Source organism: Apteryx mantelli, chromosome 5 (assembly GCF_036417845.1).
Source record: "Apteryx mantelli isolate bAptMan1 chromosome 5, bAptMan1.hap1, whole genome shotgun sequence".
Classification (NCBI taxonomy): domain Eukaryota; kingdom Metazoa; phylum Chordata; class Aves; order Apterygiformes; family Apterygidae; genus Apteryx; species Apteryx mantelli.
In genome coordinates, this window is record NC_089982.1 from 4098790 (window position 1) to 4113779 (window position 14990).

A 14990-nucleotide genomic window follows, 5' to 3' on the forward strand; every position below is an offset into this window, starting at 1 on the left:
TACCTGTTATTTGGTGGGTGGATCCATTTAAACATGACATTCCATTAACTTCCCGGAAGGTTAAAAACTGTCCTGTTTCAAGCCTGTGTGGATGATTTTCAAGGCAAGTGACAATACCAGGATTTGACTGAAAGCAAAAATGGGAAAGTTAGCAAGGAGAAAGAGAGTCTTGTGTGAAGGAGTTGGGCTTTATCCTAGACACACACCTTTACTTGCTGAAACTACAGCCGCTAACACTTTTACTACCAAGGTTCTGCCCTAGCTAGGGAGTTACCTACCATAACATTTTTTCACTTCAATTATTTTCAGTTGTACAGTGCTTTCCTAATACAAACTTACTCATTTTTACCTTTCACAGTTCTTAGCATGTTAGTAAACTGGATTGCTGTTGGTTCTAACTAGTCAGATTGTTTGTTCCTTAGTAGTAGTAGTAGCAAATTGGCCCTTTTCCAACCCCAAAATAGACTATACATATGAAGTAATTTTCATAGACATTAACAGAAGTCTCGTGAATGGTCCTTATTATTCCATGCCTCCTTCCAATCTGATCTTTAAAAAGAGGACACCACAAACTTATGAAGCTTATGAAGTTGGACATCCTTAAATATAGGAAAGCCACAACATCAAGGGATGTGGCAAACAAGCCTATGCTTGGAGGAGTCTCAGACAACATCACATCATGTTACAGGATGCCATGCCCAACCTTCCAAGCACACAGAGATCCCTCTGCAGTATGAGGAATGGCTTCCTTAGGAAGACCTTGTGGTGCAACTCGTGCCATAAGAAAGATAGTGGATTTGCAAGCAAGCCTGGCCTGTAGGGACACCTCTTCCTGGACTTCCAGTACTAGAAATATTTCTAGCAAGTAGTATAAAACTTAATTAAAGATTTAAAAGCAAATTTGAATTAGAAATACAGATCTTCCTATATATGATTGATAGTCCATTAAAACCAATATATCAGCAAGCTTATCTTTAAAGGCTGCAAGTGCTGTAAAGAATCAGAGAATTATCCATCTTTGGTATCAATACAAGCTTCAGCAAGACAACAGGGTCACATGTTTTTTGCTGCACAGTTATATACATCACTCTTAGTTGTTTGACAGCAATGACTGCCAGGTTTTTTTTTGCAGAGAATTTGATTTAATTATTTTTCATTTCAATTTAGCAGGTAGAACCTTCAGGATTAGAAAAAGTTACTTTGATTGATGTCACCCCTCTAAAGGCTATGTTATCATAAACCTAAGAGATGCTTAATTCAGAGGGCTCCCACAATATTCACTGCTCTCCAGAGAGAAATAAACTACAAGAGGAGAACAAGGAAGACAAGGACATTACCAGGATCCTAGATTCTCAAAAACTAATCCCAAATATCAGGTTATGAATCAGAAGGAAAAAAAAAATTTTTTTTCCTTGCCTTGGCAGGCAATCAGCACAAGCCATGAAACACAGCTATGTATGGTTTATGCAGTTAATGAGAACAATCGAGTCTTCCATTCTCTTTTGGAGAGACCAAAGAACAGGCCATGTAAATCATTATGTCACAAGCTTTAATTCAGACCAAATCCAACTTTTTATACAATCCCTTCTAGTTTGATTATTAATATGTCTAGACTGGAGATAAAATAAACAACTTGCTGTTAGTTGAGTAAGCCTCTAGTATGAACCTCCAGACAGAGTTGAGAGACGGAGCTAAAGTTGTTTCCATTTTATAAAACACTAATACAAGACTGAACAGATATCCTCTCTAACATTTTACAGCAGCAGTATTAGCAATAATATTCTTCTTGCAGTCTTTGCTTTTATAGGTTAAAACAATCAAGCTCTCAAATTTCTTCTCAAAATAGGTTCTCCAACCCCTTTATCATTCTAGTAGTTCTCCTCTATACCTGCAGTAGCCCGTGTTCATAACAAAGGCTATTTTCATGCCTACCTCAGGGTTTCCCTAGAAGCCTTAACCCAGTCCCATACCAAGGCTATGCCCTCTTCTCTCCAAATCTCCTTATTTCTTTCTCTCTCAAAAGAAGAGAGCCTCAACAATATGATGTTACATTTTAAGTAATGAGCAGGAGGCATCACTATGCTCTGTGATGTTAGCACTTACCATAGACTGCTTTTTGGCGGAGGCACTAAAGGGATTTTATTTCAGATGCATAGCAGGCTGTTGAAGTGAAACACTCAGTTATGTAGCCAATAATAAGTGATAACAATGCAAAGTTATAGCAGCTCAACAACTTCTATCCCTTACTTGTGTGATGTTTGAAATGAAGATTTCCTTTGGCTCCTCTCCTGTTGTATCCAGCACTTCAAATTCATCACCAAAGTCACAAAACAAACGTGAACATATTCCATAGACATCTGCACTGATGAACTGTAAGAGGAAGTAATAAGCATCAGTATTCTTGACACAGCAGAAGCCAAAGGAGTGACCTCTCACATTCAACTTTGTCCAGTGTTACAAAGTACAAGTTCCACTCTGGTGCTAACTTGCCACATGCACCCAGGCCACTGACTAAATGGCTGAGCATTAATGAGATACTTTGAACCTGCATTAGTGTTTCATTCAGGACCACTCAAAATATGAGTTGCAGCAATATGCAGTCCTGTGATTTTTACCACTGTTAAATTTGGTCTCAGCATGTTCTCTCAGAACAAAAGTAGTAGCCATGGGTTAATTGTGGGGGAAGGAAAAAAAAAAGGTACGTACCCAGATAGCATCAGACACATGCACAGAATTCAGAAACAGGGCAGAAAACAGTGTCACTGAAAGCAGTACGCTCCCAAAACCCACACTGCTCCATCAAAGGGATATCTGTATAAGACTATATACTCCACAAGCTGTTTTCTCCATTTCTGTATAGAACATGAGGGAGGTCCAAAAAGCTCACTTTATAGATTAATCATGTGTTTCATTTTTGTATTACCTTAATAGGTGGCTGCTGAGCATGACAAAAGTCATTAATCTTCTTCTGCAGCAACAGGCTTACTTCAGTCAAAATGACACACTGTCAACAAGAACACAGATAAGGTTAAGACACTGAAAGCAATCAACATCTTCAGGCCATGGAAAAAGTAGTAGCAACAGCCAGTTACTTGGATGCCCTGAATCCCTAAGTTTCCTTTCCTCACAGGTAACAGAAAAAGCAGTCTTGAGCCAGTTTTCCCATTACAGATTAGAACGCACAGGTTACTGCTCCACTAATTTTGTAAGCAAGATGATCAAGAGCAGGAACAGCAAATTCTCACTTATTTTTTTTTAACTGGAGCTATGAATTTCAAAACCTATATAGAATACTTAAAAAATCAGTTATGGGTAATCTCAGCAATCATAGCTCTTTAGCTTTAAGGATAATGTCAGCAAGATATGCCCACCTGATACTGATCTAGCATGTATCAAGAAGTCTGCACAAATTTCAAGCATTGCTGTTTGTTAAGTTGCAGACACACTACTATTTTTTGCAAGCATTCCTTCAAAGTTTGGGATAGTTTTTGGTTACAAAGCATAAGCGCTGTGTCTTATTTTGTTACACATGGCTTATTACAGCCAGGACATTCAGAAACTTGGTTAGCTTAGGTAAAATAACCAATGGCCACACAGTAAAAGTTCCCAGCTTGTGCTGAGCCATGCACACACACCAGAGATGGCTGACTGAACAATGGAATAGCTCCTCATTCCACCACAGAGTTGCTTACATTTCATTAGACTCATATACACAGACATACGTGACACTTAATTATATAGCCTGCATTCCTGCTCTCTAGAATACAAAGCACAAAATACACACTGAACATCCATGCAGTGGGACCGTAAAAAAAAGTTACTGTGTTATCTTGGAAATAAAACAACAACCACAAAAACTGCATGGCAACCTCCTTCAGTTATTTATTGCCATAACAAATGTCAGCGCCAGGAACATAAAATCATAGCTTTGGCCTTAAAAAACAAAAACCAAACAAGATAATTTCACTTGTTCAAGGACAAGAACTATCAGCTTTCTAGCCATCATCTCAAAATATTTACATCTGTTTTCATTTTCTTGACTTAAATTATTAAAATAAAGTTTTTTTTCATTCCAAGGAAAGTACTCTGCACAGCTCCTTTAAGTAGAGTTACATACCTGGTATTGCTTTAGGAAAGACAGATCTGTGGTTTCATCCAGTGGCATAGTTGATGCTGCGACATAGACATATGGATTGAGTTCTGCAATATGATGAAGAGTGGCCTCAGCCCTGAAAGAAAGGTAACTTTCAAACTTTTATCCATTTATAAATTATATTTTCAAGACAATTCCATGCCACACATGACCTACAAGAGTCCCTTAGGAAGTCTCTCGGTGATGACGACTTCAGCTCATTTAGTCACATTTTCATTCCTAGTGGGTCAGAGGAAAACGGCTCTGTCCAACACACAGCTGGATTCACCGATGGTCTGGTGTCACAGCTGTTACAAGTATGTGCAGCTGGCTGAGGAAGCCAAAGAAAGAAATACACCCCCTTCCCTCCTTACTACATTTACATGAGAGCATTTGCTGTTTATAATCTACTAACCACAAGACACGAGATGCATGACTTGGACAGGGCTCCTGTTCCAACCTAGACTTCCCATGATACCTACCTGGGCACCGTACTCAAAGCCAGTACCTCCAAAGGCAGGGTTTAACGAGCATCTGATGTGTGTTAACAGTTTGTGGACAGTGAACTGTTAGTTTTTGCCACTGATCAAACTGTTACTCCTAGTCAAGTTCAGCCCTCCTTCCCCCCAGAGATTTCACCAACCTGTTCTTTTGACTGGTAATATCATCTTCACGGATGAAGAAGTTGATCCCTAAATCCCATTTCGTACACTGCTTGGTGTCATGAACTGTAAGAGCCTAAGAAAGTTAGGCAAAAGCATTCACTGGAAGAAGCGTACACAGTCACAGTATCCAAAAGGATGTATTAAGCCCCACATAAAATGCTGGAGGACTAGAGTTGCAGCAGGTCTAGTTGTACCATGGGTAAGCACTAACTTCACCAATTTCTTTGCCAAGAAAGCTCTTAGTGTTTGAGAGATAAGGACATATCTGAAAGATGCATTTCATTAAGCATTTCCTCCCAGGTTGCAGTGATGTGAGCATTTAAAAACCTAGGATGACTTTTGTTACACTACAATCATAGGGCAACTTCAAGCTGTAACTGAAAGGACTCCCAAAAATTCAAACAAGCTTTTTAATCGAAAAAAAGGTTTAAAAGGCATATAACTAATAAAATTGATCCCAGAAGGACAAAAGCAGTTATTGGATTAAAATATCCAGCCATAAACAGAGTCTGCTGGGTGAAATAATAGGACATACATTTTGAATAGTTTGGCTTTTAAATTTATACCACTCAGTTTACCAGAATTTGAACAAAAACATTCAATGTCTGATCACCAGTTGGCTAAAATATTACGTGAGGTATCTCAGAATGCTTCTACTCAGCATCTCAAAAGATATGAAAAATCAGATTCACACTAGCATGAGAATCAAACTGTACCTCTAGATGATCTAGATTATTAACATTTTCATTATCAAGTCCTCAAATCTTTTGCAGTTCCTCTACAGGAAGACATTTACAGAACATTAAGAAGTTCAGCTAGCTAAAAATGGTCTAACTTTCTATCCCACCCTCCACCCCTCCCACCCTCCAACCCTCCCAAGAATTCCCACACAACAAAACTGTTTTACATACCTTTACCCCAGCTAGTATTATATTTTTGGCTGGAAGAAAGAAAAAAAAAAAGAGAGAGAGAGAGAGAGAGAGAAAGAGAGACTGTTGCAGAATTCCGGCAAAGCTATGTAACTTATCATTTATAGGTGGACAATAACAACATGCCATTCCTAAGAACTTCACAGCTGAAGGGTTTGTTTTCTTCTAAATGTGGTTCAAGCATTCTATAGCATCACTGAGAGCAGAAGAGTATGAGCAAGGTTCAAAAGGCTCCCTACAGTTGTCATTCATCAGCTGTTCATCCTATGAGCGTGATTACAGAAACACATCTGGCACCCAGTCCCGTTAAGCCAACAGAAGAGGTAATACCCCAGGTAAGAACTGGCCAAGACAAGTCTTGTTCTCAAAGAGCAGAGGCAACAGTTAAGGGGTCCCCAATACCAGAACAATTTTGCATCTTGGACCAAATTGCATCTATTCACCCTACCCGCCCCCATTTCCTATATGGCAATAATTCAGCCTATATGTGTCTCTATTAGGTTCATCGATACTGAAGCCTAAAGGAATCATTTGGATTATCCAGCCTCGACTTTCACCCAAGATTCAAGATTTTGAGTAAAGTGATTTGGTCTATGGCAGCACATTTGCAAGTAACATTTAAAACATTTTTCTATTAAAAAGCTTATTAGAGAAAGTTCAGGATCTTACTGTGTTTCCCTGCATCTGCTATGGTACATATAGGCAACATAAACATATATATTCATTCAGGTACTGAAGACATATTTATTATGTCTAAAGTAAGCTTTAGAAGTATGCTGGGGCAGTATGTTTATATACATTTGGGTCTGCTTAAGTAAATGTTACCTAAACTTACCAATCTCCACACCAAGACCACCCATACCACTCAGGAACACGTGGGACTGAGCCATCTTCTGCATTGCTGTGTCTCCAAGAACATATCTCTGGCGACTATATCCCACATAAAGTCAAATCAGAACAAGATACAAATAAAAGTCAAGAACATAAGAATGTAAGTCAAGAATTCCCAGTGATTTCAAGAAAGTTAACATATTCTCAGTTATAAGTTGCTATGCTTTCCTTCCCCCATCCCAGTCAGTTTCTAATCAGCAATACCAAGTTCTGATGATGAATTTGTGTCACTAGTGACACATGCACATTTATATTTAGCAGCCCTCCATTCAACAAGTAATTGAGGACATAACATGCATAGAGTTGCACTATATAGCACTTTAGGAAATACATTTACATCAAACAATATTTATTATTACCATCAAATATTAAGATAATAAATGGATTAAGCTATTGAAACTAACCGTTACATTTATTTGTCACAGGCTATATAAACATAAAGCGAGAGGATTAGCTTCTGTGGGTAAAGTGAGGTCTGCTCTCCTCTTACAACCTGCACATCTCAATTACTGTTACGGAGAAGTGACTGAAGAAATTCCCAGGAAAATGAAGACAAACAGCCAGGTTTCTGGGGACATTAGCATTCAAAGGGCAAAGAAAACTTATGAGGATCACACCCTTAAAAGGACCACATAGATCCACAGAATTTAAGCTTTCTGCCCATCCCAAAAGAGGCATTTACAACCCTACTGGAAGAATCAGGAAAAAATTCAAGGACTTGCACAGCTTGCGTGGATCTGGTCCCTTCAAGTTTATCTACCATCAACCAGCCCAGTGCAATTTCTTAGCAGAATCTCAAGAGAGCTCTCCACAATCTTGGCCAAAATAGATGCAACTCATCTGCAGGTTGTTCTCTTATCCAGATCTTTCACATTAGTCTGAAGCTACTACAATTGTTTATCTGATTATCAACTGTGTCAGAGGATAACAGAAATGATGATGAAGTTCATGAGAACAGAGAAGTATGGCAAAGATTGAGGAATAAATGAAAGACAATGGAGGAGATAAATTACACAATGTAGAAAGGAGGGGGAAGAAAGAAGAAGGTAGCGAGAGAACATTAGGAGCAAGCGAGGAGAAGAATATCTACTCTCTCTGCTTTGACAAAATTGTCAAAGCAGAAACAGGCTGAAGTCAGAAAGAAAGAAGCATCAGTCCTGCTTTTCAAAAAAGCATGCATTATTGATACTTTTCAAACTTTATTCAACTCTGTAGTATACAATTGGGCTTTTTACTGGCCAATGCTAATTGTCAAAAAACACCTGTCAAAATACCAATAAACAGTTTCACAGGAAGATTGCTTACATCTGCAACTCAACCAGTTCTCACAGTTAACTACAGTTTCAGAAACTTTGGGGGAAATGAATTCAGTTTCACATGCTGGACATTTTGTTTTTTTCCCTTTCAAAAGCGGTGGACGCAGCAGCACAAGTGCTTGCACCTTTACCTAACAGGCAGCAGATACTGTTTTCAAGTTTTGGCTTTAACGCTACTGCATGTAAATGTATACATCACTGAAAAGTCAAGAGCACACATAAATCCGGTATTCTTACCTATATAAAGCATCATCAATTTCCATAGAATCTGTCGCCATGATGCAATGTATTTGTTTGCACTAGAAGGATTACAAAAAGAAAGAATATGGTTATCCAGGAAGCAATTTCACAGATTGTACCTCCCCCCCATTCTTCAACAGAAGAATTGCAAAATGCAAAAAGCAATGTTACCTAATAGTCATTTTGAACATTCAGAAACCTACAGATCAACACAGCACTGCGACAATTCAAACGCACAGGAGCCAAAAGACAAGAACTCACAAACCTTCAACTGACAATTTCAGAATACGGAGAGGCATATTAATTACCCCACTGAGGAATCCCAAGATTTAATTCTTGTATTTGCCACACTTGGATTTAGTAAACCTAAAATTTCATTTTATATTAGCAACTGCAAGGTGTTTAACTTGCATCTGCTTGATTGCTGCTTATTTGGAAGAGAAGACAGGGGATCTCTGAACATTTATACATAGTTACTTAAGCTGCATTATTTCTATGTTAACTGAAAATACTTATGAAATCAGCTACCGTTATACCTAACTCAGGACTCAATACCCAGAAGCACATTTGAAAAAACTGTGATGTATAAGTTAGTGGAAACGACCCAGAAGGTAATACAATTTATTTATTTATTTTTAAAAGTCATACTGTAAGCTCTGAATTAATGCAACATTTAATCAAGACATCAAGTTGAAGAGTCAAATAGGATTTTAAGAGTATAGTATTTGCACTATTAAGGTCTTCAGTCAGCAAAGATCTTTTTATTGCTAAATTACCTTAGCGATAACTAAGCACGGGGATTAGGAAGAAACTCTGCCTCTGGGCAGGCTGTTTCTTAGTTAGGTAGCCTGGGAACTGGCCCTTCCCGGATCTGGTAGTGACCATCACCATGTATGGGGCAAGCACAACCAACTGATCGAGCACATCCTCTTACAACTCCCTACCAACAGGCTTGGAAACTAGGAGATTTGGAAACAAGGGTGACAACCTTTTCTCTTAAGAGCTTGAAAGTAAAGACCTGGAAATACTATGTAGTTTTTCCTGCTGAGATCATGGCTGCACAGACATATCCAGCAACAGCTTTCAAGGTAATGATGCATGAGGGTTAACTCTTTTTTTTTTTGGGGGGGGGGGGGCAGTTTTATTTTTGTCCGGATGGCTCTGGCACACATGGTAGCATTTCTACAGCACACCTCCTACTGCCCGTAACCACGTGGACCAAATTTCAGGCCCAAAAGCCCCCTCTGGGTTTTCCGGTGGCCAGTTGGATACTGCCGCAGCAGCGTGACAGGAGACAAGAGCAAGACGGGAAAGCAGGCCACAAACATTGCCAGCTGAGTTATTTCACAGGTTGGACACCACCTGCCGCAGGCCAGCGAGCACACAGCAGTCAACGCGTGCCCGAAAGCCCCCTCTGGGCCGGCATCGTGCCGTGACGGCCCAGCACAAGCACCCCCAGCCGGCTCGCCACAACCACATGGGCACTCTGGGGCTCCCCAGAGTGCAACAGCAAAACACATCTCACGAAGAGGGCTTCGTGGCACTGCCAGTCAAGCGGCCTGCCCGCCAGCAAGACTGCGCTACCCTACTCCTGCAAACCCGGTGCTACTTCTCACTGGAGTGCAGCCCCTGCTGAACCCGCTTCAGACAAAGGAGCGTGATGCAGGCAAAAAAAAAAAAAGGGGGGGGGAAAAAAAGAAATCATTCTGATGTTTTCTCCTTCTGGTTCTTCACCACGGGCTTATCCTTCCTTGCGATGAAGGATTTCAACCTGGGCAGCGCCGAGGCGGGCTCACGAAGCCGGGGCCTGGCGAGGAGGACCGGGCACCTTCTCCTCCGTGGGAGAGCGGGGCCGCGGTTGCCGCTGGAGCCCCCCCGCTGGCCGCCAACCGCCGCCGCCAACCTCCCTCCCTCCCGCGCAACGCAACGCAACGCCCCGCCCGGCCCGCCGCCACCCGCCCTCACCGCGCCGCGACGAGGCCTGGGCGCTGCCGGCGGCGCCGGGGAAGAGGCAGGAAGGAGCCGAGAAGCGGCAGCCGGTGCCGCAGCACCTCCCCGCCTGCACCGACTCGAGGGGCCGGGCTGAGCCCGCCATGACGCAACGTCACGCGACGCGCGCGTCACGCCTCCCTCTCCGCCCCCCTCCGCGACATGGCGGCGGCGCCGGGAGGAGGAGCCATCCCAGTGAAGCAATTCAGCTGGGAGAAGGGAGCTTAGTTTGGGGGCGACTCTCTGGGTGATTTTTGCTTGGTTTGGTCCAAAGCCTTGCCTCACGGGACCGCGGGCTTTTGCCGGGGTTGTGGTGCAAGCGCCATAGCTCGAAATAAAAATTGGGAACAATTGCTAATACCTGAGAAGAGGTTTTCTCAAAGGGCATTTGGGGGCCTTCGCAAAGGACTCCTGCCCCCCAACGGGCTTTTTTCTTATTATGTAGGCACCGTGGTTTAAAAAATCCCTCACTGTGCTCAAGGGTATCCGACTTACACAAGTAAATTTTTATTTCTGAGCCCTACTCATGATGTACAGTTCCTATCCTGCAGGACAGAGCCAGATTTAATGCTTCCTCTTGGCTTCTCAAAAAATAGCCAGAATCTTATCCAATGGGGCTAAAAAGGGAAATTTTGGCACCCCAAACATATGCTGGAGAGCAGCTAAGCCCATTCAGTAACGGAAATTTGGTCATTTCTCTATGCTACCTGGAAGCAAATATAGCCTAAGGAGATCATCGATTGCTCCTGAAAAACTGTGTCACGTTCAAGAATAATTTGATCTTTCCTTGCTTGAGAAGAGTTCAAGTCTTTCTTGATAGTGTTAACATAATTCACATAGAATATGAGAGATGCTTTCTACTGTGCAAACAACGAAGACTGAAAAATGTCATTGTGAAATAGTAACCTTTTATTTGAAAAAAATATATTTGTAACTGAAAAAAATCTCTATTGGTATCCTATAATACATGAGGGGAAAAAAAAGTAAGCCTTTTCTCTATCTTGATTGGGTTTTGGGGAACTTCTCAGGAAAACCACATTGAATTTTTGTCCTCTTTGTTGCATGCCTGTTACAGCATCCTGATATGTTTTTCCAGCATTTATTTCTTATGTGACTAAAACTAGGAATTCTAGGAGCCTTCCAAGTGTTCCTCAGGATTCACTCCTCAATCCAAAAACACACACAGATTTTGTACTGAATTAGTAACGAAGACCAAGAGTGGTTGGACTGCACTGTGTTCATCCAAGCATGGGATATGCTTTGGCAGGATCAGGGCAAATGTGCTGGTCTAGTCATTTTTTTCTCAGGTCAAATTAAAGACAAGATGGGAGAAAGTTTCACAGAACCACTAGAGGCCACCAGAAGTCTAAAATGCTGGGCTGGGTGATGCGATAAAATGAGAAAGCAATACAGTTCTTCAGGATGAAGAATGCAGTTCTTCCCTGATAATGATATTAAGCCCAATATGTGCTTGGTTTGTTGCTTTTTCACATAATACATAAAATCAGAATATACAAGAATAAAATTACTTCTGTAATTTCAATGACTCTTGGAGAGCAGTGCACCTGCCTGATGAAGAGAATTAAAGAGTCCCAGTTATAAAGGGATACAAAATGAAGGATACTTTAAAGGCAGCAAAAAAAAAAATTCATCTTCAGTTTTGCCACTTGGTTAATTATTAGTTCTCTTAGTGATTTTACCTTTAATTTTGTATTTTCTTTCCTCAAAAATGAGCCTGCCTTTAACCTTCTTGAGGCTGAACTAACAAATCTTATTTTTAAGAACTCACCAATCAAATGTGATATGTAAAATGCAATCTTATCTGCTACACACCATCTTTCCGTCCTGGTTATTGCATTTTTAAGATACCAGTCACTCTGATATGCAATCATCTTACAGGAAACAGATTTTGCATAATAACAGTGAATACTGAAAAACCCTTTGCTTAAATGGAGAAATAGCAACATCCAATTAGTTCATGCCTAGCAGGTTAGCCGTAATTATGCAAAGGTGGACCATCAGTGAAACTGTAAACACAGACATTCTAAGGCAGGTTGCCAAATCAAAACGGACAGATTTAGTTTACCCCAAAAGCCAAAGAAACTGGCTACCAAATGCATCAGGTAGTAGTAGGTATATTCAAGAGCCCTCTAGGATGATGGTACCAAATCGTGAAACATACAGGTTTCCCTCTTGTTATCCCAGGCAGCAAAATTTGAAATATCTGGAGCCATTTTGACTTCTTTCTTTTTCCCATTGCCTCCTCTTTTACACAAATATATATATAACTCTAAAATATTAGTAAATTTAGCATTAAAAAATCGCAAACCCATATTTGCACCATGCAAAAATGATCTGTAACTTTCAAGATCTGCAAAAGGTACCAAGCAAGGCTGTCAGTGTACTGACTTCCTGAAGCCAGTCAGTGGCATCAGGCATACACCTGTGTTCAGCAGTATTGCAACAGTTCTGCATTCAAGCCTGTTCATGCCCAAAGTCCCTTAGTGACTACAGCTTATGAACACTATTGTGGATTCATTCTGCAGGCAGGTTTTGAACACATCTTTGAAGCCAATATTTTCAAAAAGTTGTTAGCTGCAAATCTCCTTTAAAATGTCCTTGATTTAAAATCTCCTTGATAGATCTCCTTGAAAATCCCAGTCATTAACACTTTTTTAGTCTTTTTTTTTTCTTTCTTCTGATTTCAAGGCATGATTTCACATTCTTAATAGGGGGATTCAAAAGTGGGGATTGGGGGAGGGGATGCATTTGTTTCTTTGATTCATTTAGCTAATAAGTAAATAGCTGACAAACCTCCATGTAATTTTCTCCCTAAAAATGTCTTCTTTTAAAGTACTGTGACCACTGCAATTCAGTTTAGCTCACAGGCTGATTTAGAATCGACCATAAATCCACATCCACAGTAATCTTCTGGTGGGTTTCCAAACATCCCACCGTATGCTCTGGCTTGCCATGTCCTCCTGTAGCAGCAGGGTGCTGCCTGATCAGGCTTTTTCTCCCTTTTGGCAGGACGTGCAGTGTAGGAGTGCTTTGCTGGCATGCTTAAAAGACTCTAGCTTCCCAACAGGGTGGGCCAAAGGATCTTGGCACTTAGCACTTCACTAGCCGGTGACATCTTCCTAGAAACCATGTTAACAATGTTCTTAAAATCCTGATCCAGATAACCAAAGGCACCAATTACTTAAGCTGAATCCACTCTGACATGCACAAGTGCATTTCCAAGAGCAAGAGCCAGCTTTCCCATGCACGTGCATCTCTAACACAGGCTGCAAGTTTCCAGGTAAATATTCATTGGGTTAAATAATCACTTTTGGCTCTCAGCTCTTCTAATTTGTTAAGAGGAGCAGTAGATTTGGAACTGCAGTTTCCACTAGCTTTACTTACGTAAAGTCACTTACTTAAAGTGACTGCTTGATGTAATTCAACCAGAGCTCCTCATGCGAGTTGTGCAACTGGGCTCTTATTTCTTTCCTATTTATGCTCCAGGCTGAAAATTAGCATCGGGCAAGGCTCAAACAACTTTATCTGAATAACCAGAAGTTTGGAACTTCTCTCTTGAAGCTGTAAATCTGCCTGGGAAATCTCAGGAGAACTGCTGCGTCAGCTGTATCGAACTCCCAACAGCCGAGTGCCAGTAATGTCATGTTGTAAGGACAGGTTTTTGCAAGGTCAGAGGCAAGATAGTTGATTCTTGGATGAAGGTTCAGATTCATTCTCAAATTTATATAGCACTAGCTTTACTGAAATTCACCTTAGAGCATTTTAGATAAGTAGATGACTCACTTTGTAGAAACTTCTTTAAAGCTCAAGCCACTGTGAAAGACAAACAATTCTTAGGATGGGGATACACAGAAAGAGCTGCGGTTTTAGAACAGCTTTATAGCAAAAGAAGCAAGATTAGTCTATTTTTAATCAAATAAAAATCTTAGCTTGGTTATTATTAAGCAAAAAAGGACAAAAAAAGGAACAATTGTTTTTAAATACATTTAATGTTATGAAATATATTACCTTTATATCATTTAAATCCTTGCTAAATCTTAACATGAATAATAATAAAAGGTTTTTAAAAACTTTTCTTTAATCACACAATATTCCCTTTGCTTTATTCTAGCACAGAAAACAGTCTTCATAAATAAAACACTGACATGGAGTAAAGACAAAACCAGGCCAGACAGTTTGCTAAAAGTTTGTGAAGAAAAGTGCGTCTGGCTGGCTCAGGACTCCCTGAGTAAGGTAGACATTCTCCCACATGCCTTGTGGCTGTTTGGCCTCTCACAAGAAAATCTGAAATAAAGGCTGCCTTTCTCATTTTAAAAAGGGTATTATATATGCATGTCACTTTCAGGGTGAGGTAGGAACCAGTTTATAGGGATTATATTATCTGGGCCTGGCCCCCTTATTGCTTCCCCTCCATTTCGTAAGCAGAAGACAGGTTTTAAGTACAAAACAAAGCCTTTGCTATTTGTGAAAGTGAACTTTCAGTTACAATTCACTTTTGATTGATTATAAGTGCATTTGTCATGATATTCACCTTTAAAGCATTAGAGGCACATAAAACCTACATGTAACTTTTTTCAAAGGATGCCTTCAAATAATGTGGGGCCTGAACACTGGAAGAAAACAGTGTTTCCAGGTGACTCATATATAACTGAACCTGGCCCACAGTAAATTCTTAGCTGAAAAATAGCAGCAACGCAAAAGTGCATAAATCAAAAACTTCATCAATAAATTAAGGAAACAAATTTGCTGCATCTGCCCATTCTCCTAATTGTCCCGAGATCCTTTCCTTTTTTTAAATGGACGTGGA

General features: G+C 40.5%; 1 protein-coding gene across 2 annotated transcripts in view; it reads right to left on the minus strand.

Moving 5' to 3' along the window:
- UBA6 (ubiquitin like modifier activating enzyme 6) overlaps window positions 1–10241 on the minus strand; it is a 40779-nt gene extending 30538 nt beyond the window's left edge. Inside the window, exons 1-9 of one of the 2 annotated variants that reach the window (XM_067297311.1) lie at window positions 10139–10241; window positions 8171–8232; window positions 6562–6656; window positions 5709–5737; window positions 4776–4870; window positions 4118–4229; window positions 2924–3004; window positions 2248–2370; window positions 4–127 (exon numbers count right to left, since the gene is read on the minus strand). In XM_067297311.1, coding sequence (XP_067153412.1) covers window positions 4–127; window positions 2248–2370; window positions 2924–3004; window positions 4118–4229; window positions 4776–4870; window positions 5709–5737; window positions 6562–6656; window positions 8171–8211 — 700 coding nt within the window. In that variant the 5' untranslated portion in view covers window positions 8212–8232; window positions 10139–10241. Of the gene's footprint in view, window positions 1–3; window positions 128–2247; window positions 2371–2923; window positions 3005–4117; window positions 4230–4309; window positions 4373–4775; window positions 4871–5708; window positions 5738–6561; window positions 6657–8170; window positions 8233–10138 lie in introns of those variants that run through there. The other variant, XM_067297312.1, reaches the window with a different exon arrangement.
- Between the last annotated feature and the right edge of the window lie 4749 nt (window positions 10242–14990).